The sequence below is a fragment of the Hemicordylus capensis genome, chromosome 5, assembly GCF_027244095.1.
Source record: "Hemicordylus capensis ecotype Gifberg chromosome 5, rHemCap1.1.pri, whole genome shotgun sequence".
NCBI classification, from domain to species: Eukaryota; Metazoa; Chordata; class Lepidosauria; order Squamata; family Cordylidae; genus Hemicordylus; species Hemicordylus capensis.
Genome location: NC_069661.1, coordinates 258,858,306 through 258,883,170, shown reverse-complemented (window position 1 = coordinate 258,883,170; position 24,865 = coordinate 258,858,306). Strand labels below are relative to the sequence as shown.

General features: G+C 55.2%; 1 protein-coding gene across 2 annotated transcripts in view; it reads left to right on the top strand.

Moving 5' to 3' along the window:
* Positions 1 to 18,653, top strand: part of MAPK8IP2 (mitogen-activated protein kinase 8 interacting protein 2) — a 59,773-nt gene extending 41,120 nt beyond the window's left edge. For both annotated transcript variants that reach the window (XM_053257126.1, XM_053257127.1), the window contains 9 exons: positions 2,214 to 2,328; positions 5,056 to 7,287; positions 7,780 to 7,855; positions 8,583 to 8,755; positions 13,229 to 13,338; positions 14,107 to 14,226; positions 14,479 to 14,549; positions 16,137 to 16,235; positions 17,219 to 18,653. In XM_053257126.1, coding sequence (XP_053113101.1) covers positions 2,214 to 2,328; positions 5,056 to 7,287; positions 7,780 to 7,855; positions 8,583 to 8,755; positions 13,229 to 13,338; positions 14,107 to 14,226; positions 14,479 to 14,549; positions 16,137 to 16,235; positions 17,219 to 17,291 — 3,069 coding nt within the window. In that variant the 3' untranslated portion in view covers positions 17,292 to 18,653. The remainder of the gene's footprint in view (positions 1 to 2,213; positions 2,329 to 5,055; positions 7,288 to 7,779; positions 7,856 to 8,582; positions 8,756 to 13,228; positions 13,339 to 14,106; positions 14,227 to 14,478; positions 14,550 to 16,136; positions 16,236 to 17,218) is intronic.
* Positions 18,654 to 24,865: the final 6,212 nt, after the last annotated feature.

Here is a 24,865-nt window from a genome sequence, read left to right as displayed (position 1 = left end):
CTGGGCCCACACTGGGCCACTAGCCCTGCCACCCCATCCAGTTCTCAGTTAAACAAGCCAGGTCGGCTCCCTCATCCATGATCAAGTCATGGATGATGTCGGTCTTATTCTGAACCGACCTGGCATTGCAGAGGAGCAAGGCTAGGTTCTGTGGGAAGCTGGAATTGCTCCCCGAGGCCAGAGAGCTGATTGGGCAGCTGGAAGTGGAAACAGTGACTAAACTTCTGGTTTCCCTTCCCCTGTAACGGCCAGCTGCTCTGCCAATGCCAATTCTTCTATTCCCCCCCCCACAGTAATAGCTGCCCCAGAGCTGCCAGATACACCCCCTGCATCACCCTGCCTAAGAGAACCCAAACACATGACAACAAACTTTTTTCTTTTTTTTGGAAGGGCGGTATAGAAATCAAATGAATGAATGAATGAATGAAAAGGCCTGGCACAACCCCCCAAAAGGAGGACCAATAACCAACTCAGACCTCCAACCCCCCTTAATATAACTGCCCCCCCAGTCCCAGACTGAAGGCCAGCCCCCTTTGGTGTCCGCCCGCAAGCAGTCCTCCAGCTACACCATCGGCTTCGCCTCCGGCATGCCTTCTTCCAATGTATGCTCCCAGGGGCTCCAAAAATCTCCCCTCTCATGAGAGATCTCTGGTCCTCAGGGACAGGAATCAGACAAGCACTCAAGTACAAGGCCCCGGCGGAACAGGAGAGCAACCAAGCTGCAAGCAGGCTTGTCTTCAGAAGGTCCGGGGCTGCAAAAAGATATCTCCTCGGCCAGATCAGGAATGTGCAGGCAGGGCAAGACGGCTGTTGTTCACCAGGAGAGGACAGGGAAGCTGACAGAATCTACCCCCCCTTCCTCTCCTCACCCTCTCTGACCTCCCAAATGTTCTCAGGTGCCTTCATCCAATTTATGCTCCCAAGGACTCCAGAAATTCCCCCCCGCCTCTCGAGATCTCTGTATAATCCCCTTCACTCGTTGAGGTCACCTGGAGAGGTCCGTCTCTTCAGTTACCACCAGCACATCTGGTGGCGACTCAGAACCGGGCCTTCTCTGTAGCTGCTCCTGGGCTGTGGAATGTGCTCTCTGCGGAAATCTGTTATTTGAATTCTCTATTAGCCTTCAGGAGAGCCCTTAAAATGTATTTGTTTGGCCTGGCTTTCCAGGGGTTTTAAAAAAATTTTTTAAAGCATTTTAACTGGTTTTGAATTGTTTTAAAATTGTTTTAAAATTGTTTTAAGCAATGTGTTTTAAATGGTGTTTGTTTTTATGTCTTTTTAAAATAGTTGTGCACTGCCCAGAGCCTTTGGATGGGGCGGTCTATAAATGTAATTAATTAATTTAATTAATCTTAATGACAGCAGTGCCTGAGTTCTCCTAGATTCTCCTGACTGGCCTCTAGTCAGGCTCTCGATAGAGATTGCCAGGACTTGCCCGTCCCCACTCCGGCTTCAGAGCCCTCAGTGAACAAAATGGTCGATTCTGCATGGATATTGTGGAGAGTTCAGAGGCCGCTCAGTAATAACTTAGGCAATGCAGGACGGAGGTGTTTCAGAAGGACAGCCGAGGAGCTGAGCGGCTCCCTCAAGTGGTGAGCCTGCCTCGGTTGCCCAGCAGCACTGGGAGTGGGGAGGCAGAGATCCCCCAGCGGATCCCAGCCTGGGCCGGAGCCCTGCCCACCCCCCTCCGAAGAAGTCGACATTCCTGCAGCCTTTGGGTGGGACCTGCAGAAGCAAGGAAGGAGAGCTCTTGATGACCCCCCCCTCCCCGGCCCAGCTGGAAGCCTCCTCTTAGCCGGGCTTCTTCTGCCCTCCGCTTCTGTGGGGCGCCCCCTGCTTGCAGGGCCAGTCCAGCTCATGCCCCTGCTGAAGCAGAGGCCGCCTACAGGCCCCAAGGAGCCCCTGCGTCTCTGGCGGTCTGGAGGCTGCCGCAGCTGCTGCCGCTCTTGGGGCATCTGCTGCTGGGCTCCACCCCGTGGCTTGAGCACAGCCAGGCGGTGCTGCTGCTCAGGTGCTCCCGGCTCTGCCCAGCCACCCACCAGCACCACCCACCACCCACCCACCACCCCCGTCCTCCTTGGACCGATAGACTTGGCAGGCTCTGGATGCGCAGCAATGCTTCAGCACAGATGTCTCCAAGGTTGCTACTGTTTGAACTGGGGCTCCACCCGGGCTCTGATCCACTGTGTTTTCTTTTGTCTCTGTGTGTCCAGGACTCCCTGAACAACAACAGTGGCTGCAACCTGCCCCCCGCTCTGCAGCGGGCCACCTGGCAGGAGACCCTGCTCCACTCCTCCTCTTCCTCCTCCTCTTCGGCATCCCACGCAGGTGAGTGCCTTATCACCACCTGTCGACCCCAGGGGAGAGGGATCCCATCTATCCTGCTTGGCAAGAGGGAGGGGCTGCTAGCAGAGACAGGGGGCAGTTCGGGGCGGTATTGAAGAGGGACTGGCTGAGCTGGGTGGCTGGCCATATGGCTACAGCCTGGGGCTTTGGAAATCTGGGGTGAAGACTGGCTGGTGAGTAGATGGGGCTGGAGGTGGGGGGGGGGGCAGGAGGCCGTGATTTGGAGAGGGCCAGGGGTTGAGCTGGCTGTGCAACCATCTCCCTCTCTGCTGGGCTTATGAAGCTCTAACAAAATGCCGTGAGACGGATCTGCACTGCAAGGGCTCTGGATGGAATCCCTCACCTTGTAGCCTTCCAGAAGGACCACACGGGGGGGGGGGGCGGGGGGGCAGGAAAGCTCTGTGTAGCTTAGTGCTGTTCAAAGAAAGGTTGGAAAGGGGTCACCCTTTGATCCGGACAGCACACACCGGCCTCTTGCCCACAAGCCTCTGGATGAGGAACTCCTTTGGCAATCACACTGCCCTGCTTTCCAGTAGCAGCACCACTTTTGTGGCTAAGATGCCAAGTAGAAAGCGAACACCTTGACCTTGACCGGAAGCTCCAGCATGCCCTACGCCAGTGCACAGGGCATGCTGGAGAGACCCCTGAGCCAGGAGGCTGCTTTTCAGCCTCCCGGTCGGGGGTCTACTCGTGAGTTGCTACGGTGCAGAGCCACACAAGCACAAAGACGGGGTTAGTGGAGCGCTCACTCTTCTAACCTCGGCTAAGGGCAGGGGCAATTAAGCAGTTTGCACAACCAGCAAAAATCGGGCTAGGTTCTCCTAGCCCGGCTTTTGCTGGTCATGAGAAGAGCCTCATTGTTTAGGAAGTTTTTACTCCAACTTTTCTTGCAGAAGCTCAAAGCACCTTACAATAAATGAAGTAAACGATGCAAGAAAGATATGAATGGAAACACTTCCTATTCTCCTCTGGGGGATCTGCTGAGAGCATCTTGCTGTGACTCTGCTGGAAGCTTCGCTTGCTCTTGTTTGTCAGCCTCCAGAGGTTCAGATCCAGCCTTGCTATCTTCTCTTGTGCTTATTATCAGGAATCACAAAGGCCAGGAGGAGGAACATTGGTCACGATTGTTTCTAGATCAGTGTTTCTAGAGCATTGTGGCAGGAGGCTGCAATGCCTCTTACTTCTGTGCCTCGAGGCAGAAAATCACAGCTGCCCCTTGGCCCCCCCTCCCCGTGCCTTCAACTGCCCCTGTTTAACCCCAGCACAGCATCCCTCCCATGACTGTTGCTGGCGTCTCCCTTGCATTTCTGCTAAGACTGTAAGCCCTTTGGGGATAAGGTGCCTCCTCTTCTGCCTCCTCCTCCCATTTTTTTTCTTTGTAAACTGCTTTGAGAAAATTTTCACTGAAAAGCGGTATATAAGTAGGAACATAGGAAGCTGCCATCTCCTGAGTCAGACCATTGGTCTATGGAGCTCAGTATTGTCTACACAGACTGGCAGCAGCTTCTTCAGGGTTGCAGGCAGGAGTCTTTCTCAGCCCCACTATCTTGGCGGTGCTGCCAGACAGGGAACTTGGAACCTTCTGCATGCAAGCCGGCAGAATGCTCTCCCCAAAGCAGCCCCATCCCGAAGGGGAATATCTTCTAGTGATCACACATGCAGTCTCCCATTCAAATGCAAATGGGAGCAGACTCTGCTTAGCAAAGGGGACCATTCATGCCTGCTACCACAAGACCAGCTCTCTGCTTGGAAGCAAAGTCAGGACAGACAAAGTCAGGACAACCAAGTGTCTACCATGTAGGTAGAGCCAAGGGGCTCTTTTCCTCCAGCTCCCCAGCGGTGGGTGGTGGAGAGGCACGGAAGCAGGTTGGAACCAAGAGTGTCAGGGAGCTGAGATGCCAGCTCGAATGTTTCTGGGAGGTGGCTGGCAGGGAATGGGGCATGCCCCCCATGTGACCCTCCAAAGCCTCTTCAATCTTAAATCTTAAAGTGGCGGTTAGGGATGTGCAAATGTGTTCGACATCGAACTTGTTTGGTTTGAGCATTCGGTTTGAACCGAACCGTTCCCTGTTCGGTCCGACCCCAGGCCGAATACCCCACAACTGTTCAGGGGGTTCACTGATTTTATATATATCTATATATAGATATAGATATAGATATAGATATAGATATAGATATAGATATAGATATAGATATAGATATATGAACTTATCTCCTTTGGGGGAGTTGTTGCAGGCGGTGGTGGGGTGTGTGTGTCTGTGGAGGTTCCCCCTCCCCCTGCTGGCCTCCCTTTATGCCGCCCCCCTCCTGCGCGGTGGCCATTTTGGAGGCTGCTGCGCCCGCTCAATTGGCCTCTTCGTGACATGAGCCAGCCGAACGGCTGGTGGTGGCATAAAGGGAGGCCGGCGGGGGGAGAGGGAATCTCCACGGACCCCGCACCACCACCTCCAACAATTCCCCCAAAGGGGGTAAGTAAAATTCTTTTTTATTATTATCATTTTTTTAAAAAAAAATGTTCACGAAACACCCCCCCACCCTGCTGGACCGAACCAAACTGGGGGGGGGGCGGTTCGAGGGGGTGCTGGAGTGAACTGGCCCAGTCCGGTCCTGACTCAAACCGAACCAGTCCAGCCGGTTCTGTGGACACTCCTAGTGTCGGTGGGGTGATGGCTCCTGGGTGCTGACGGGGCTGCCTGCTTTCTCTTGCAGAGCGATCGTCCCCCTCGCACCCGTGTCTCCTGGACGGGCCCTGCGTGGACGTGCAGAGCAGCAAAGACTCTGCTCCCGCCCAGGCGCCTTGCAAGCCTCCTCTCTACGACACAGAAGGCAACAGCCAGGAGCTGCGAGGGCCCCCGCCTGCGGGCCGAGCTGGGGAGGATTACAACATGAATCTGGTCCCTTCTTCGGTGTCCCGCTTGAGACCCCCTGCTGCCAAGCCCCTCGATGCCCCCCAAGGCTCTGCCCTGGGCCAAGAGTGCCCTTCCCCCAGCACCAGCCCCCGCAGGACACCCGACACAGACAGCTACTGTGCCAGGTTTCAGAGGGATGCGGCGGGCAGCCGGGAGAAGGAGCAAGGCGTTGGGGGCCCCGTGGGCTCTGCTGGGGCGAAGACATGCCAAGGCCCCCCCACCTCCCTGGCTGAGCAGGGCAGCACCCCCCTCTCTGACGATGAGCTGCGGAAGGGCGACCAACAGGCTGGCCCCGGAAGGCAGCTTCCTTTGGGCCCCGAGACCAGCCCACGCAGGATGGTGGCCGAGCTGCTCAGCTCAGAAGGAGAGGGTGGCCGCAGGAGCCAAGCGGCCAGCCTGAGAGGGCTGCCATCTGCCTCGTCGGATACCACGTCTCCCTCGTCGGACCCTGGCATCGAGGCCGACCTCACCAGCCGCAACTCAAAGGCCTTCCTACCTTGCAGCCGGCACAGCGAGGACCTCAGCTCACCTGGCTCGGATTCGGACATGGAGGGAGAAATTGAAGCCGCCTTTGGCCGCAGTGGGACCCGCCTGGCCAGCAACATGATCTCCAGCATCTCGGAAACAGAGCTGGACCTGAGCAGCGACAGCAGCAGTGGACGCTCCTCCCATCTCACCAACTCCATTGAGGAAGCCAGCTCGCCTGGATCGGAGGGGGAGTTGGAGGCAGAGCTGGACGCCCAGGGGGTGATGGGCCTGAAGGACACCCTTCTGCTCGATACAGCCAAGGATGAGGAGGACCTGGTGCTGCCCCCCGACGAGAGCCTGGCGGCCCTCAAGATAGAAGAGTTCTATGAGGACCCCTCTGCTCCCATTGGCCAGACTGAGGTGTCTGCCCCAGGACCTCTGGAGCTGGAGATCAACCCTGACCACAGTCTGGAGAGTTTGCGCCGTTCCTTCTACCTGCCGGTGGGGCCAAAACTCATGCCCGAGGGAGACGACGAGGACGAAGCGGACAGCGAGTATGATTCCGAATCCGACTCCGAGTCGGAGCCTGACCTGAGCGAAGACTCCGACTCCCCTTGGCTCCTCAGCAACCTGGTGAACAAGATGATCTCGGAGGGCTCCTATCCCATCAAGTGCGCTGATGAGTGCTTCCCAGCAGCCCATTCCCTTTCGGACACCATCTCTCCTGCCTCCGACCTGGAGCCTGAGATCCCCAGTGAGGGCCCGAGCGAGACACAGCCAAGCATTGAGCTGGTGGACATGGAGACCCTGTGCTGCTCCCTGCAGAGCGCTGAAGAGGAGAAGCCCACGGGGGCCAGGCCTGCCCTCGAGCCGGAGCCTCTGGTGGGGGACACGGGGCCCTACCTGTTCCTGAGCAACCCCACCAACGACACCATCACCCCCATCTTCCCAGGGCGACCCCTCTCCGGCTGCTGCAACAACACCCTGCCCAGGGAGGCCTCCAGCAAGGTGGAGCCTGCCCCTTTGCTGGAAGGCTGGGGGGTGGACGGAGACCTGGACTCAGGCATCCTGGAGGACAGTGACATGATTGACGACATCCGGTTAGAGCACAGCGAGGGCCTGGACATCTCCACCGCCCAGACCAACCGCTGCTTCAACCTGGCCTACTCCCCCGAGGAGGAGGAGGAGGAGGAGGTGCCCTGCTTGGGCAGCTTGAAGGACTCCCCCTCCTTCTCTGAGGAGCTGCCACTCCCCCCACCCGCCGTGGTGCTGGACGACTCCTTGGCTTATGACTCCATCAAGTACACCCTGGTTGTGGACGAGAACACCCAGCTGGAGCTGGTGAGCCTCAAGCGGTGCACTTCCGTGCTGAGCGACGACAGCGAATTGCTCCGGGCCTGCGATGCCACAGAACTGGAGGATGCGGGCAGTGACTTTGGGGAGGGGCTGGTGGCACCTGATGGGCGCAGCTGCTCCTCCTCGGAGGACTCTTCGCCGGAGGCCGACCTCCACTTCTCCAAGAAATTCCTCAATGTCTTTGTCAACAGCACGTCCCGCTCCTCCAGTAAGTGCCGCTCCTCTTGGGAGAATAAAGCCCCTCCTCCTCCTCCTCCAGGAACTGGCGGGCTGCTGCCAACCTCGTCCCTTGATGCAGCCTTGCAAGTCCCTCCCTCTGGCTGAGGCCAGTCTTGTCCCTGCCCCACCCCCATCCCCATCCTTTGCCCTCAGAAGGATGCCCCCCTCCCCACAATGGCCTCAGGTCCAGCTTCCCGCTGTGGCCCCCCCCCCTCGGCTTTCTGTTCTAGCAGCAGCCCAGCCCAGCCCACCCACCTCTGTGCCTGACCAAGCAGGCCGCCCCCTGTCCCGGGCTGGTCAGCCTTTTGCTCGGTGTAGCTGCTGGGTAGCAATAGCAATAGCAATAGCACTTACATTTATATACCGCTCTATAGCCGGAGCTCTCTAAGCGGTTTACAATGATTTAGCATATTGCCCCCAACATTCTGGGTACTCATTCTGGGTACCAGCCTGCAGTAACCCTTTCTCTGCCTCCCTCCAGGTACAGAGTCCTTTGGTCTGTTTTCTTGCATGGTGAATGGGGAGGAGCGGGAACAGACCCACCGAGCAGTCTTCAGGTGAGGAGGGAGACGGGAGCTTCGACTTCAGATGGCCAGGGAGCAGGAAACCCTCCCACAAGGCCAGTTCTGGAGCTTCTCCAGGCAGTGACTTGGGTTTTCGAGGAAATGTTGACACACAGAGCTTTTCAGAGTGTCCTGAACCGACTGGGATTGGATTTAGCTTGTTCGACCTATTTAGGACTTATTTAGGAAACTAAAAAAAAGTTTGCAATGTCAATTTTATCTTACACTGAAAAATTCTCCCAGTAGCCCAATGCATATAAATGTAAATATATTTGATTAGGGCGGGGGGGGGGGGATTCAATAAAAAGCAGAGACTGTGATCTTCTGCACACTTACATGGGAGTAAACCCCATTGTATCCAGTGGGATTTATTTCGTGCATATGATTGCACTCTTGATTTGGTTTAAACATTACGTTTAAACATATTCAAAGTTTTATTTGGAAATTATTTTAATGTGAAAAAGTGTTAATTTTTTAAGAGAGGGCAGCTCTGTAGCATGCGCTTCCTTATAGTGTTTAAATATTAGGCGGAGAAATGAAGCCATTGAAAGCCGGGAACTTGCTGGGCAACGTGATGCACAGTCTCCTGAGAAGTGACTGGCCCAAGAGAGATACTGGGAGGGAAGGAGGGTGGGGCTGCGGGAGTCTTGTCTCGGCTGTGGGCCCCCGGAAGCTCTGGCCGTGCCCCGCACGACCCCCTGGGCTGTTCTCCCACCCCCAGGTTCATTCCTCGCCACGAAGATGAGCTGGAACTCGATGTGGACGACCCCATCCTTGTGGAGCTGGAAGAGGATGACTACTGGTACCGGGGCTACAACATGCGCACGGGCGAGCGGGGCATCTTCCCCGCCTTCTATGCTCACGAAGTGGTGAGCCCGGCCAAGGACGTGGCAGGTACGGGTTCCGTGGCCTGGGGGTAGCGGGGAGGGGCAGGGGGTGGCCTTCCCACTTGGGGTGGGAGGTGGACTGCTGCTCTGGGCTGCTTCTCAGGAGCGCCCCGGAGAGCACCTCTAGTCCTCTCCTTCTTGCGGCCTTTTCCCAGCGGCAGGCCCTGCCTTGGGATGCCCTGTTTTTGTGCGCAGAGCAACCCGCTCCTCCTGACTTGCTTTGGGAGCGTGAAGGCCGCCCCACTTCTGGCACCTCCTTGCATCTCCCCCATGGCAGAAGACCAGGCAGGCAGGTGCTGCGGCTGGCGCCTTGCAGGACAGAAGACTTGTGTGCAAAAAGGGAGTCCTGCTCGGAGGCAAAGGGGCTTGGGGAGGTCTGGCAAAGGAGCCCTGAACACCCACCGGAACACCCCCGGCTTTGGGCTGTTTCTGTTCGGCTGGCCTTTTCAAATGCGTGCAGAACAATGGGGTGAGGTCCAGTCAGCCCCCTGGCCTCAAGGCAGGCTGGGCTCACCCTGTTAGGAGAAGCAGATCCAGCTTCCCTGGGCATCCATGACCTCAGGGTAGGAGGGTAGCACACAAGAGTTACTCATGAGCCGTCTTCTTGAAATAAATGGGACAAGTTTCCTTTTCATTTCAATGGGAATATTCGGGGTTAATTTTCTGAAGCTTGTCAATCAGGCTGAGGGGAGCACTACGCTGAGTTTCAGCATGGAGCCAGCCCATCAGGAGCAGAGGAGGAAGCGGGTCTCCACCCAGGGGCCTAGTGAGGCTTTACAGACAGGGCTGCTACCCTGCATCTCCTCCAGAAGAGAGTGTGTGCGTCCACACACCAGCCAAACTTACCCCAAAGTCCATTCGAGCTCCTTGGAAGCACTCCACACACCAACCAGGCTCGGTCTTCCGAACTCTAGCTTATGTCGATGTATTTCTGGGTTTTAAAATGCTGGTTTTAAGCTACATTTTCTGAAAATGCTGGAGCAAATAGGAAGAGGCAGTAATCATTCACATGATAAGAGGGAAACCCTCTTTAGAAATGCAGATATAGGCTTTAGAAATCTCCCCCCCCCGCCATGCCCCATTGGCTAGATGGAAAACACAAAGGCATGTGATGTGAACTTGCACCAAAACAAAACCCGAGAGCAGAGGGGAGGGGCTGCTTCCCTCAGTGCTGCGAGTGTCATTCGAAGGGGCTTCGCTCAACATTTACCCCGCAGCATGAAGCCATGTGTGAATAACTCTCTGGGGCGGGGGACAAAGTTAGGCAGAGGTGTGCATGCAGCCCAGAACCCCAAGCCACGCCCCCTGCATCTGATGTCAGATGCAAGGGGGTGGGGCTACCTTGCCGCCGCAAGCCTTCCCCTCCCCTTCTCTTGAACTCACTGTTTGGTGAGTCTTTCAGGAGGGTGGCTGCAGCAGCACCAGCTCAATGGTGCGGATTGGGGCCGGGCACGGGGACACCAGGGATACTGTCCTCTGTCCGGGGGTGGTGGCAGATCGGGGCTGGGCAGCCCCTCCTCCAGTGGCTTCTGCATGGTGGCCAGGCCAGGGGGTGGAGCAGTGGTGAGGGGCTGGGGGGGAAGCCGGGGGGAAGTGCTGCATGCCCCAGTAGTGCCTGGCGGCAGCCTTGTGGGCCCCCTGTGGGCCCCCTGACCCTCCAGGCTGGGGGACAGTACACCCATGTCTTTACCCTGCTCCCTCCCCATCACAAAGGACACATTGGCTGCTTCAAGCCAGCAAGCCTTGAGCACCCCCCCCGAGCCCCTCAAGTACCCCCGGCTGGGCACCCCTGGTGTAGGGCACACCCAGTGCCCTCACCAGCCCCAAGCCCTTTCCGAGCCCCCAGTGCCAACGTGCCTCCATCGCCCGGCCCTGCTGCGCCACCCAAGAGCTCAGTGTCAGTCTGAAGAGGCAGCGGCTAGGGGTGTGCAATTCGGATTTTCGGGTGATTCGGCTCGGACCCGAGCCGAATCACCCCCGTTCTGTTTTGTGCCCGAATCTGGGTCACCCGAATCACCCTTGATTCGGTTCGGATTCGGATTTAATCCGAATCCGAATCCGAATCGATTCGGGGGGGTAAAAAGGGGCCCAGGGGCAAAATTTTGGGATGGGGTGGTAGTGCCCAATGGGTAGAGTCTACCACCCCAATTTCAGGGGGATTGGGCAAAGTCCTGATTTTTTGTGAATTTTTAAAGTTTTAGTGACTTTGGGGCAGTTTGGGGGCATAGCATGGGATTTGGGCAAAAGGAGTGGGGTGGGGTGGTAGCGCCTAATGAGTGCAGGCTACCACCCCAATTTCAGGGGGATTGGGCAAAGGGCTGATTTTTGGTAAATTTCTGAAAATTTCATGTCTTTGGGGCAGATTGGGGCATATTGGGGCAGAAAGTGGGGGCTGGGGCAGAATAGTGGGTTGGGGTGGTAGTGCCTAATGGGTGCAGGCTACCACCCCAATTTCAGGGGGTTTGGACAAAGGGGTGATTTTTTGAGAATTTTTGAAGTTTTGGTGACTTTGGGGCAGTTTGGGGGCAGAAAGTGGATCTGCCCCAAAAGAGTGGGGTGGAGTGGTAGTGCCTAATGGGTGGAGGCTACCACACCAATTTCAGGGGGATTGGGCAGAGGGCTGATTTTTTGAGAATTTTTGAAGTTTGGGTGTCTTTGGGGCAGATTGGGGGCAGAAAGTGGATCTGCCCCAAAGGAGTGGGGTGGGCTGGTAGATAGTGCCTGATGGCTGGAGGCTACCACCCATCCCCAATTTAAGAGTGATTGGGCAGAGGGGTGAATTATGGTGAATTTATTTGTATGAGGTTTGTCTTCATAAGGTGAAGTGTGCTAAAGTGATTACTTCCTCATATTATTCATAGTAAAGGAAAGTGTGAAAAAGTGAAAGTGGGGTCATGAGAGTTGTTTAATTGAAAAATATCTCATTTGCTATGATAGAATGAGAATTCACACCTCAGAAAAAACTTCTGAGGTGTGAATTCTCATTCTATCATAGCAAATGAGATTTTTTTCAATTAAACAACTCTCATGACCCCACTTTCACTTTTTCACACTTTCCTTTACTATGAATAATATGAGGAAGTAATCAATTTAGCACACTTCACCTTATGAAGACAAACCTCATAAAAATAAATTCACCAAAATTCACCCCCTGCCCAATCACTCTTAAATTGGGGATGGGTGGTAGCCTCCACCCATTAGACACTATCTAGCAGCCCACCCCACTCCTTTGGGGCAGATCCACTTTCTGCCCCCAATCTGCCCCAAAGACACCCAAACTTCAAAAATTCTCAAAAAATCAGCCCTCTGCCCAATCCCCCTGAAATTGGTGTGGTAGCCTCCAGCCATTAGGCACTACCACCCCACCCCACTCTTTTGGGGCAGATCCACTTTATGCCCCCAAACTGCCCCAAAGTCACCAAAACTTCAAAAATTCTCAAAAAATCACCCCTTTGTCCAAACCCCCTGAAATTGGGGTGGTAGCCTGCACCCATTAGGCACTACCACCCCAACCCACTATTCTCCCCCAGCCCCCACTTTCTGCCCCAATATGCCCCAATCTGCCCCAAAGACATGAAATTTTCAGAAATTTACCAAAAATCAGCCCTTTGCCCAATCCCCCTGAAATTGGGGTGGTAGCCTGCACTCATTAGGCGCTACCACCCCACCCCACTCCTTTTGCCCAAATCCCATGCTATGCCCCCGAACTGCCCCAAAGTCACTAAAACTTTAAAAAATCGCCAAAAATCAACCATGAACCAAATCACCCGAATTTTTTTTGCCCGAAATTCGGGTGATTCGGCTCGTGTCTGAAAAAATTCGGGGGACATCGGGGGTGATTCGGTTCGGCCCCGAATCACCCGAAATTGTTCGTTTCGGGCACAGATCGTTCTGTGCCCGAAATTTTTTGCACATCCCTAGCAGCGGCAGCTGCCCGGTCTCCACCCCTGCGCTCCGAGCCACGGAGGAGGGAGAGGCTCTCAGCGGGGCTCTCTCCAGGCGAAGACTGCAGGCGGAGGCGGGGGGGTCCACTCCACGTTGTGCATGGTGTGCCTGGCCGCAAGGAGGACGCCCAAGCAGGGCGGATGCAGCCGGGCCACCTTGGCGAGAGCCAGGCCTTTCCCCGCTGGCCCCTTGTGGACGGAAAGCCCCTCTCAAGGCTAGACAGCCAAGATTTCTAGCCAGGCAGTTGCTCACCCGGGGCTTTCAAAGCCCTTGAACTCTCATCGCCTCGGGAATGGAGCGGGGGGGGGTGTCCACGTATCGGCCCGATTGGCTGCTCTGCTGCATCCGAGTCAGGGAATGGGGGTGGGTGGAGGTCGGGGAAGGCTGGGTGCTGCCGGGCACCCCCACCCCTCTAGCTCCCACCCGGCCCGGCCCGGCTCCTGGTTGGGCAGCCTTTTGCTGGAGTAGCTCCCTGCTGCCACAGGGCCAGAGGAGCGGCACTCACGGATCGGGGCCTCTGTTCGATTCCTTGCAGGCTTGAAGCGGAATCCCTGCTGGGTGGAGCGTTTCAACGTCCAGTTCCTGGGCTCGGTGGAGGTTCCCTACCACCAGGGCAACGGCATCTTATGTGCGGCCATGCAGAAGGTGAGGCTGCCTGGGGCAGGGGGCCGTGGCTCTGGCTCTGGGTGAGATCCTGGGGGGCAGGGAGGGCCTCGCTGCCAGCCCTGGGTGCACTCGCTTTCTCGGCACCTGGGGCTGCCCCTTCCATTCCTGGCCTGCTGCCCTTGGAGCCTGTGCAGATGGGAGAGGAGAGCTGGTCTGGTGGTCGCCAGCAGGACTTGTCCCCTTAGCTAAGCAAGGTCCGCCCTGGTGGCATCTGAATGGGAGACTTGATGTGTGCACACTGGAAGAGATCCCCCTCAGGGGATAATGGGGCCACTCTGGGAAGAGCAGAAGGGTCCCAGTCCCCTCCCTGGTGGCAGCATCTCCAAGACAGGGCGGAGAGAGATTCCTGCCTGCCACCCTGGAGAAACCACTGCCAGTCTGTGAAGACAATACTGAGCTAGATAGACCCAGGGTCTGACTCAGTAGATGGCAGCTTCCCATGTTCCTATGAGTGACTCTCTGCCATAGCTCTGTGTGTGTTCCCACTTGGGGGCTACTTGTCAAATAAGCCCCACAGAAAAGTGTGTGTGTGTGTGCGCGCGCGCATGTGTGGTGAGCTCTCTGACTAAAAAGTCCTGCAAGTCCTTCTTTCTGACAAGGGGCCTTTCCCGAGCGGGGGGCGGGGGTTCTCCTTTCTGGGCCTTGATGGATGGGGGCGGGGATGGTCCCTCTAAGAGGCGAGTATTTGGCGTAGGGAGGCTCCCCCCCCCGGCACTCTGTTGACCCCAACACCTCCACACTTGGCAGATCGCCACCACCCGGAAGCTGACTGTCCACCTGCGGCCGCCGGCCACCTGTGACCTGGAGATCAGCCTGCAGGGCATCAAGCTCATCCTGATGGTGAACGAGTACAGCCGGGAGGAAGAGGTGAGGGGCTGCTGGGGGGGGGAGTGGGGCGGGGAAAGGGGGGAGGCCTGTGGGCTTTGCGTTCCTTGGCCCAGCCCGCCCCCACATCCCGCGGGAGGGACGGAGATCTGGCTGCCGACTGGGTGTGGGGCGGCGGCTCCAGCTCTCCCAGAGAGGGGCTTCCACGGGGCCCCTGCCAAAGGTGCCGGCTGAGCCCTTGGGGGTGGGGGGGGGCTGGAGGGGAGCTCTCTCTGACTGGCCGCCTCTTTCCAGTGTGAGCGCTGCAGCCATTTCTTCCAGATGAAGAACATCTCCTTCTGCGGCTGCCATCCCCGCAACAGCTGGTGAGTGGCCTCCCTGCCCCGCTTGCCCGGGGCCAAGCAGCTCCCCACTCCGGGGACCCACCCACTCCCAGTCCTGGGGAAGGCCCCTCGGGACCCCACTGCCAGCCTCCACCCCACCCCACCCCTCCTGGCCTGCCCCCAGAACGGCACCTTGGACTGGGGAGCTCTGAGCTGAGAGGCGGGTCTGGAGAGGAAGCCGCCTCGGAAGCTGGGCGGCCGGTGCCTGGGAAGCCACCCTGGCCGCTGAGCGCCATGGAGGATGAGTGGGCCACGTTCCAGTGAGCAGTGAGGAAGACGGGCCAGAGGTCACCTTGCTGACTCAGGGCCGGAAGCAGGAGCAGGCGCTGCTCTCGACTGCTGCTGCAGCCGCCCCCCCCCCCGCCGCCACCTGGTCAAGGAGAAGATGCCCATCTGACCCCCCCCCATATAAGGAGCCGTTGCCATTCACTCTTCTGGGACAAGGAAAGGGATGCCCTGGGCAGGGGGGGGGGCGGGGTTGCTGCTGCAGGGAGGGCAAAGACTGCCCCCCTCCCACAGGGGAGTGTGGTACAGGGGCCCCTAGCCCCCCGCCCCCCCACTGAAGGGCCAGAGAGGGAGAGGTCCCCTTTTCTACCCCATCAACACACACACACACACTCCTCATGTTTTATGTGTACTGTAGGGTACACAGCTTTGTCAGGAAAAGGTGCATAATCAATATTTAATCAATAATACAGCTCCACTTCTCATGGTGATGAGCGTCTTGGTTGTTCAAATGCCACAAGATGGTGATGGCCACTAGCTTAGCTACCTTCCAAAGGGCCTTGGACAGACTCGTGGAGGGAAACGTTGACGCATCTTGAGGGCTGCAGGGTGCCTGTGGATTCCAAAGCAGCCTCTGCCCCCAACGCCTGGGAGTTGCCTTTTGGCCCGTCCTCTCTGTACAGCCTCTTTCCCCTACTCCAGTGACCTCCAGTGACTGTTGCTGGTGTCTAGTGTGTGTGTGTGTGTGTGTTTAGACTGAGCCTTTTGGGCACGGGGATCCAGGGTTGGTTGGTGGGTTGATGATTTTTGGAAAGCGGCATATCAATATCCGTTGTGGTTTGCTCGTCCTCACCCAGCCCTTTGCAGCAGGTGGGTGCTGTTCCCATTTCCCAGCTGAGGAGGAGAGCTGGGGCCCTTTTTGACTCCCTGGTGCCTCTTGGGCTGAGCTGGCAGTTGAGGCGGCCAAGCCTCCTTGCTTCGGCCCACCCTCCCCTTTTCTCACGGCGGGGATGACGTGGTGCCAGCCAGGCCACCTGCCCCCGTCCTCCGAGAGGCTCCTCCGCACACATGACAGGAAGGCCAAGAGCCACACAGCTCCACAGGGGCACGGCTGCTCCTCTGGCAAGCAGCACACTGGTGCCTGTTGCCGGCCCCATTGGGGCTGTCCATCTTGACCCTTGAGGGGCGTGTCCTGGCCCTCCAAGGCTGCTTTCCCAAGCCTCGGTTTCTATGCACACCTGCATCGCTGGGGCGGGGGGGCAGGGGGGCAGAGTTCCCCTCCCCACCGGAAGCCCCTCTCTCCCTCTGCTGTGCCCCCGGAGTGCTGACCCTCTTCCTTTGCAGCTACTTCGGCTTCATCACCAAACACCCCGTGCTGAGTCGCTTCGCCTGCCACGTCTTCGTTGCCCAGGAGTCCATGCGGCATGTTGCAGAGTGCGTTGGGTGAGTAGGCGAGACCCCCACTGCAGCCCCCACCTCCGCAGATCAGCCCAAGGGATTTCAGGGCCTGGAGCCTGGTCTCTTCCAGCTCCCTTCTTCTCTCACAAGGCACGGCTGAGGGTGCCCAGTGGTGTGGGGCAGGAGAGAGTTTAAGCATGACTAGGGTTGCCATATTCTGGCTTTCCAAATCTGGGTGCCTAATTTGCAGAGTATGTAAATAATAATTTTGAAAATAATTTTGCATATGCAAATTAGCAGCTGCACTTTCCAGTTGATTTGTATTTGCTCTGAATAGTTGGGGAAGATATCTTCGCCTGACCATTTTCCTTGACATATTAACAGCAGAAATAGAACAACAACAAAAGCACAGCTTTTTAATGAAGGCTGCAATTCTGTACACACTTATTTGAGAGAAGATCTGATTGAAACCAACGGTGCTTACTTCTAAGTAGGCGTGCATTGAACGTAAGGCCAAGAAAGTCCTTAAACATTGCAACACACAGCCTGGTAGGCAGGTAGTGATTCACATCAAAAAACAAGCCATCCTCTCAATTGCCCAAAAGAGATCCCCTGCTGATAACAAACAAGGCAACATTCCTCAGGGGATTTCGGTACTTGTGAAAGTGAAACCCTCCCAGCGAGCCTCCTGTGCTCTTCTTCTCTTAATCCAAGTCCAGCGGTTGAGCAGAAGAGTGACTGCCCGTTTTGCTCCATAACTCTGCTTCTACAAGGGCTAGAGCCTAGCTTTGAAAAATAAAAAATGAAAGCTGAAATCCGGGTGAATCGGTGGACTAAGCAATCTGGGGGAGATGCTTAAAATACAGGTGAAACCCAGAATGCCGAGGGGCATGGCAACTCTAAGCATGACCCTTCCCCATGTCAGTGGGGCACTTTGGCCAAGTCAGCCCAGGTCCCGGGCTCTGTTTCGGAGTGTCTGGCGTCTCTCCCACTCGCTCATGGTGGGCTTCCCTCCTCTTCTCTTGCAGCCGCGCCTTTCAGGAATATTACCAAGAGCACCTGGAATTTGCTTGCCCCACAGAAGACATTTACCTGGAGTAGGGAGTGAGCTGGCGTGCTTCCTGCTACCGCCCCCCCCCCCGCCAGAGACTCTGACCCAGCCCTCCCGGACCCTGTGCTCTGCCAGGCTCACCACAACCCACACCGCCATGTTTTGCCCCAGTTCCCTGCAGGAGAGGGGCCAGATGGGTGGGGAGCAGGGGCCAGCCATGGGGCTGGATCCTGCCCTTTTTGCTCTTCTCCTCTCCCCCACAGCAACATCTAGCCTTGGCAGCAGCAGACGATGCTTCCTAGGGTCCTCCCTCCTCAAAGCACCTGAGCAGGATGAGGCCAGTCAGCCTGGTGGAGGTTAGGATGACCCAAAGAAAGGGCTGGGGGGCTGGGGTGGGAGCTGCGGAAGGGTGGCAAAGGATCAGGGTGGCGGGTCAAGGAGTGGCACTTTCCCAGAAAGCTCCCGTCTTTGCATGGCGTCCCTTCTGGGGCTGGGAGGAAGGCTTGGAGCGTGATGGTGAACGGCCCCCTGCCCCTGCTCCCCCCGCCAGAAATGCTCCGCTGGGGGAAGGACCAAGAGCCAGCTGCTCCCCTCCAACCCCAACCCATTCCTCCTTCTGGGGGCAAGAAGGGGCCCCTACTCTCCTCCAGCGGGGGTGCCCACTCCTGGGCCGGGTTAGGGCTCCCTCCCGCTCCTGGGCTTCTTGGCCTCATTGCCTTGGTTCCCTGCTCTGGGAGCTGGCTGCCCCCTCTACAGTCCAGGGCGATGCTGCAGACCCCCACCCCTCCCCCCTCCCCGCTTCTGGGTCCACCCACTCTGCCCACCCCCCCCCCCCACTGGGGCACCTGCATGCTGCTCAGGAGCGGAGGGGGAGAAGGGTCTGTGTGCAGAGTGGGCGGAGCAGGCAAAGGAGGAGCCCAGCGGACTCTCAAGGGCTCTCCTGCTCCAGGAGCTCAAGCCTTCTCCCCACGGGAAGGGGGGTGGGAAGGGAAGCACACAGCAGGCATAAAGCTGTGGGTCAGCTCACTCGCCCTCTGTTGGGGTCCACGGTAGCAGCAGCCTCCGCCCCCCGCCCCCCCCCCCCCGCTCTGTTGCTGAATCACGAGTGTCTCTGGGTGGGAGTGCTGCCCCGGCCCCCTCCCCCACTGGGCTCCCCCCACCTCTCCCCCCCCATGCGCCCCCTCCTGCCCCCCACTGCTGTGCCTGGTGACCTCCTTTGCTTGCCAGCCCTGCCTGTCTCCACCCAGTACTAGCTGACTGACTAGCGCTCACCGCTGTCCGTATATGTAACAAGATGTATCTGTAGCCTGAACCAAGCGGAGCAGGGACGGTTCCAGCCCCGGTTCCAGGCCCTTCCTCCTCACTGCCTTGTCATGGAGTTGGTCTTTCAATAAAATATATGCTTGGTGTCACCGCGTGGCGTGGCTGTGTGCTCTGTGGCTGGACAACGTGGCCTCCTGGAATCGGGGCCCCCAGAACCCTCCTCCCATCGCACCGCAATCCGTGATGGGCAGCGGCGGCGGCGGCAGCAATCTCCTGGGGAGCCCTTTCCATCCTGGAGGGGCCTGCCACCCCAGTCCGCAAGCGGCTGCCTAAAAGGCTGGGAGGGGCGGGCTGTGCGTCTGGGGCAGGGAGGAAGGGTCTGCTGGGGAGCGCCTTTGGGATTCTGCACGGCAGGGTTCAGTGTGGCTACCGTCTGCCATGGGCCAGTGAGTGTCCTGCCCACAATGCAGCCCTGCTTGAGCCACGCTGGGCCGGACGAGGATGCCTGGAGGAGCGGGCGGGAGAAGCTGGACTCTTCAGCACGTCCCAAGATGTGCGGCTGCCCCGACTGGAGACAGCACCCCGCCCCGGGATCCCGAGGCTCTGGCAAGGTCTCGGCGCCTCTTGGCCGCACGGCAAGAGTGCACCCAAGGCGGAAGACCGCTTCCTTCCGGGGGGCCCTCTGGAGTGATGCACAGGAGGAGGCACTTGCCTCTTACCAACGTGCTCACTTAAGCAGCCCATTGACTGATTTTCCACTGCTGAGGCCCAAAGGCAGCCTCCACAGCAACGAGGGGTGCCTGGAATGGAACAGCCACGCTTGCTCTGGGACTCTAGCATGTGGCTGGCTCCACTTCGACTGAATTGTGGTCAGAAATCCTGATTTCAGGAAGTTGCAGCAGATTCTGTGCAGGTGCCATGCCCTCAGACTGTAGTAATTCAAAACAATGGCACCCTTAGGTATTGTTTAGGGGACCGTTTCCACTGGTTTTCATGGAATGCCTCCTTGGAGATTACTTTGCCTGTCTGAGAAAGAGAATTTATATAATGCAGCTGGAATGAATATATAGATGAGATCCTGGCTAATTTTCACACTCTTAAAGCACGACTTTCAAAGAAGACTAATTCCAGCAACTTGTTGTGACAGATAAAAGATGGATCAGAGTGCCCTGTCAGCAGCTGAGTGACGGGGGGCGGGGAGAGAAATATGTGTCTAACTCTGTGGGTAAGAGACAGAGGTGGGGGGCTGTGAGTGTCCACAGATGATGTTGTCCATCAGTTAAGAAATTAGGTTAAATTGCACAAGCCACACTTCTGCATATTAGGGGGGGGGAGGGGGGGACATTCTCTGCTGTCAGTTTTCTTGCCCCCTTCCCAGTAACTTTTCTGCCCCTGAGAAACTGGAGATGCCTGTTCACAACACCAGCCTCGTTGGGCCGTAAGAAATGCCAGTTGGCAAAGCCTAGCAATGCCAAACAACCTGCTTGACGGCATGGGTCCAGGTTATCTAGGAGAGCGCCTTCTTTGTCATGAACCCAGGCCACCTTTTACGATCTTCTGGAGAGGTCCGGTTACAGTTGCCACCAGATGGTCGATCCTAAAAGGCAGAAGCTATCCACCACTTCAGTGTCTACATTATCAATTCTGAGGCTGGTTGCTGTACCCGCTGCCATTAGTTTAGTCTTCTTGACATTTAGTCATAGTCCCATTTTTTCACTCTGCTCCTTGACTTTCATTACTAGAGCTTGCAGATCATCCGCATTCTCAGCTATCAGAGTGGTGTCATCAGCGTATTAGAGGTTATTGATGTTTTTCCTCCAACTTTAAACCACGCTCACCTTCTTCCGGTCCAGCTTCTCTCAGTATATGCAGCATATAAACTGAATAAAGAAGAAAAAAGTATACAGCCTTGTCTTACTCCTTTGCCGATCTGGAACCAGTCTGTTTCACCATGTTCCGTCTGGACTGTGGCTTCCTGTCCTGTGTATAGGTTTCTCATGAGAACAATGAGATGTTCTGGGATACCCATTCTCCTACGGATATTCCACAACTTGACATTAGGACAACCTATTTTTGTAACATTTTGAATAAAAGTCTCCCCCCCCCGCCACTTGGTTCTTTACCCTTTTCAAGCTTCCAAGGGTGGTTATTGACACAGCAAGAGGAAGGGGGTGGTGGATTTTCCCTGGTGCAAAATGTGTCTCAATGAGAGCTTGGCCAAATTAACAATTTAACTCCACTTGCAGCCAGCAGACCAGGGAGAACAATTGGATTTATACACTTGCTTGTTAGCAAGGAGGAGAAGGTGAACAGGAAACTTTGGGCACTCCAATTCTCATTCAGAGTAGCCTGTAGGAGAGATCTGGTGGCAGCATTTTAAATGTAATGGACATAAGAACAGCCCTGCTGAATAAGGCCCAAGGCAGCCCATATAGTCCAGCATCCTGTTTCACACAGTGGCCCACCAGATGCCGCTGGAAGCCTACAGGCAAGAGGTGAGGGCATACCCTTTCTCCTGCTGTTACTCCCCTGCAACTGGTACTCAGAGGCACCCTACCTCTTAGGCAAATCTTGTGGCAGAGGATTCCACAGGTTGATTATGCGTTGTGTGAAAATATACTTCCGTTTGCTGGTCCTAGATTTCCTGGCAATCAATTTCATGGGATGATCCTTGGTTCTAGTGTTATGTGAGAGGGAGATATATTTCTCTCTATCCACTTTCTCCATACCATGCATGATTTTATAGACCTATATCATGTCTCCCTGCAGTCATCTTTTTTCTAAACTAAAGAGCCCCAGGTGTTGTAGTCTTGCCTCATAAGAAAGGTGCTCTAGGCCCCTGATCATCTTGGTTGCCCTCTTCTGTACCTTCTCCAGTTCAACAATGTCCTTTTTAAGATGTGGTGACCAGAATTGTACGCAGTACTCCAAGTGTGGTCGCACCATAGTTTTGTATAAGGGCATTATAATGTTAGCCGTTTTATTTTCAATCCCCTTCTTAATGATCCCTAGCATGTAATTGGCCTTTCACACAGCTGCTACACATTGAATCAACACTTTCAACAAGCTGTCCACCATGACCCAAGATCCCTCTCCTGGTCCATCACCGACAGCTCAGTTCCCATCAGCATATACTTGAAGTTGGGGTTTTTCGTCCCAATGTGCATCACTTTACACTTGCTAACATTGAACCGCATTTGCCATTTTGTCGCCCACTCCCCGAGTTTGGAGAGATCCTTTTTGGAGCTGCTCACAATCCGTTTTGGATTCCACTACCCGAACAAGTTTGGTATCATCTGCAAATTTGGCCACCTTGCTGCTTACCCCTGCTTCTAGAGCATTTATGAATAAATTAAAAAGCACCGGTCCCAGTACAGATCCCTGGGGGACCCCACTTCTTACTTCCCTCCATTGTGAAAACTCTCCATTTATTCCTACCCTTTGTTTCCTGTCTTTCAACCAGTTAGCAATCCACACAAGTACTTGTCCCCTTATCCCATGACCGCTAATTTTTTTCCAAGAGTCTTTGATGAGGTACCTTGTTGAAGGCTTTTTGGAAGTCCAGGTATAGTATGTCAACTGGATCACCTTGATCTACACACTTGTTGACACTCTCAAAGAACTCCAAAATGTTTGTGAGGCAAGATTTCCCTTTGCAGAAGCCATGCTGGTTCTTTTTAGTTTAGAAAAAAGACGACTGCGGGGAGCAGGGGCGTAACTATAGGGGGGGCAGGGGGGCACATGCCCCGGGCGCCATCTTTTCTGGTCACGTGGGGGGCGCCGCCATGACCAAATTTTGTTAATACAAATGTTTCCTGCTCAGTGCAGCAGCGCTGCAGCAGTCAAGGGAGCGCGTCGGTGCCCCCTTCCCCACGAGTGGTCCCTTCCATGCTGCCTGCGCCCCCCCATTGCTTTGCTGGCACCTGGCGGCCAGTCAGTGGCCTGGCTTGGCAGCGGCGGCAGGCGCTTGTGAGGAAAAACCTAAGTATAATGTAGTATGTTGGGGGCGCGGCAGGGGGGGGGGGCGCGCGCCATTTCAGTGCTTGCCCCGGGCGCCGTTTTCCCTAATTACGCCTCTGGCGGGGAGACATGATAGAGGTCTATAAAATCATGCATAGCGTGGAGAAAGTGGAGAGAGAGAGATTCTTTTCCCTCTCACACAACACTAGAACAAGGGGTCGCTCCATGAAATTGATTGCCAGGAGGTCTAGGACCAACAAACGGAAGTACTTTTTCACACAACGTGTGATCCACTTGTGGAGCTCTCTGCCACAGGATGTGGTGACGGCCAACAACCTGGATGGCTTTAAGAGGGGTTTGGATGACTTCATGGAGGAGAGGTCTATCAATGGCTACTAGTCAGAGAGCTGTGGGCCACCTCCACCCTCAGAGGCAGGATGGCTCTGGGAACCAGTTGCAGGGGAGTAATGGCAGAAGAGAGGGCACGCCCTCAACTCCTGCCTGTGGCTTCCAGCGGCATCTGGTGGGCCACTGTGCGAAACAGGATGGTGGACTAGATGGGCCTTGAGCCTGATCCAGCAGGGCTGTTTTTATGTTCTTATGTTCTTATCCCCGAAAAGCCTGGTTCAGTTACAGGTATATGCTCAGTATCCTCTGCCGTGAAGATGGATGCAAAGAACTCATTTAGCTTCTCTGCAACCTCCATATCCTCCTTAATAATCCCTTTCACTTCCTCGTTGTCCAATGGTCCAACCACCTCCCTGGCAGGTTTCCTGCTTCTGGTGTATTTAAAGAAGTTTTTGTTATCCTCCTTGATAATTTTAGCTAAATGTTCCTCAAACTCTCTTTTTGCCTCCCTTTTTGTCACCTTGCATTTCTTTTGCCAGAGTTGGTGTTTCTTTCTGTTCTCCTCATTTGGGCAGGCTTTCCAATTTTGGAAGGATGCCTTCTTCCCTTTTATGACTTTCTTGATGTTACCTCTTAGGCATGCCGGCATCCTCCAGGACTTAATGATACCTTTTCTCCTTTTTGGTGTACATTCTAACTGGGCTTCTAGTATTGTGGTTTTGAGTAAACTACATGCATTCTGGAGCAAAATGACTCTCCTGATTTTCCTTTTCAGCTTTCTTTTCACCATACTCCTCATTTTGGAGAAGTTTCCTCTTCTGAAATTCAAAGTGTCTGTGTTAGACTTCCTTGGCGATTCTCTCCCCGCATTTATGCTGAATTTGATTGCACTATGGTCACTCTTCCCTAAGGGGTCCATGACACTGACATCACACATCAGGTCCTGGGCAGAGTTGCCAGAACCTAAGGGGTATACTCGTGGGTCAAATGTCCTGGGTGCCACTCAGAATTAAGTCCAAGGTTGCCTTCTCACTGGTTGGTTCCAAAACCAACTGTTCTAGGGCACAGCCATTCAGCATATCTAGAAATTTGACTTCTTTGTCATTACTTGTGAATTTACCCAGTCTTTGTGGGTAACTGAAGTCACCCATTATTACAGCCCTGCCTCTCCTTGACGCCTCCCTGATTTCCTGCTGCCAACTCCCAGTCACTGTCAGCATTTTGATCCAGAGGTTGATAGCACGTCCCCAGTAGCACGTTCCCTTTCAGGCCTTGTATTGTCACCCACAGGGTTTCTGTGGAGGACTCCAGTCCACCTAGGTTTTCTAGCTTGTTATATTCTATCCCATAGGAACATAGGAAACTGCCATATACTGAGTCAGACCATTGGTCTATCTAGCTCAGTATTGTCTTCACAGACTGGCAGTGGCTTCTTCAAGGTTGCAATCAGGAATCTCTCTCAGCCCTATCTTGGAGAAACCAGGGAGGGAACTTGAAACCTTCTGCTATTCCCAGAGCAGCTTCATCCCCTGAGGGGAATATCTTGCAGTGCTCACACATCAAGTCTTCCATTCATATGCAACCAGGGCAGACCCTGCTTAGCTATGGGGACAAGTCATGCTTGCTACCACAAGACCAGCTCTCCTCTCTATCCCTTCTTTAACATACAGTGCTACTCGACCTCCAAGGTGCCCATCCCTGTCCTTTCTATCGATTTTATATCCTATGGAGTTTATGTATTTTATAAATACAGAATCGTTTTATGAGAAGCCCAGCCAGGCAGTTCGCCAGGGATGATTCAGCATTCCCCCCCTTCACGTGAGCTGCTCTGAGACAAAGGCTGTAATGTATTAGAGGATGCAACACAGTCCTTCTGGCCTCTGCTACTGAGGTACAGCTCATCTCCCAAGTCTGACAAATGTTTCAGCTAGATTGAAAAGTCAATCTTGTCATCACAGGCTTCCCAGCCACTTCTATAATTAATATAAGCAAACTCGCATCACAAGCAAGCAAGGAAATAGCTTTTGTCCATAAACAAAAGGGTGCAGGAAAT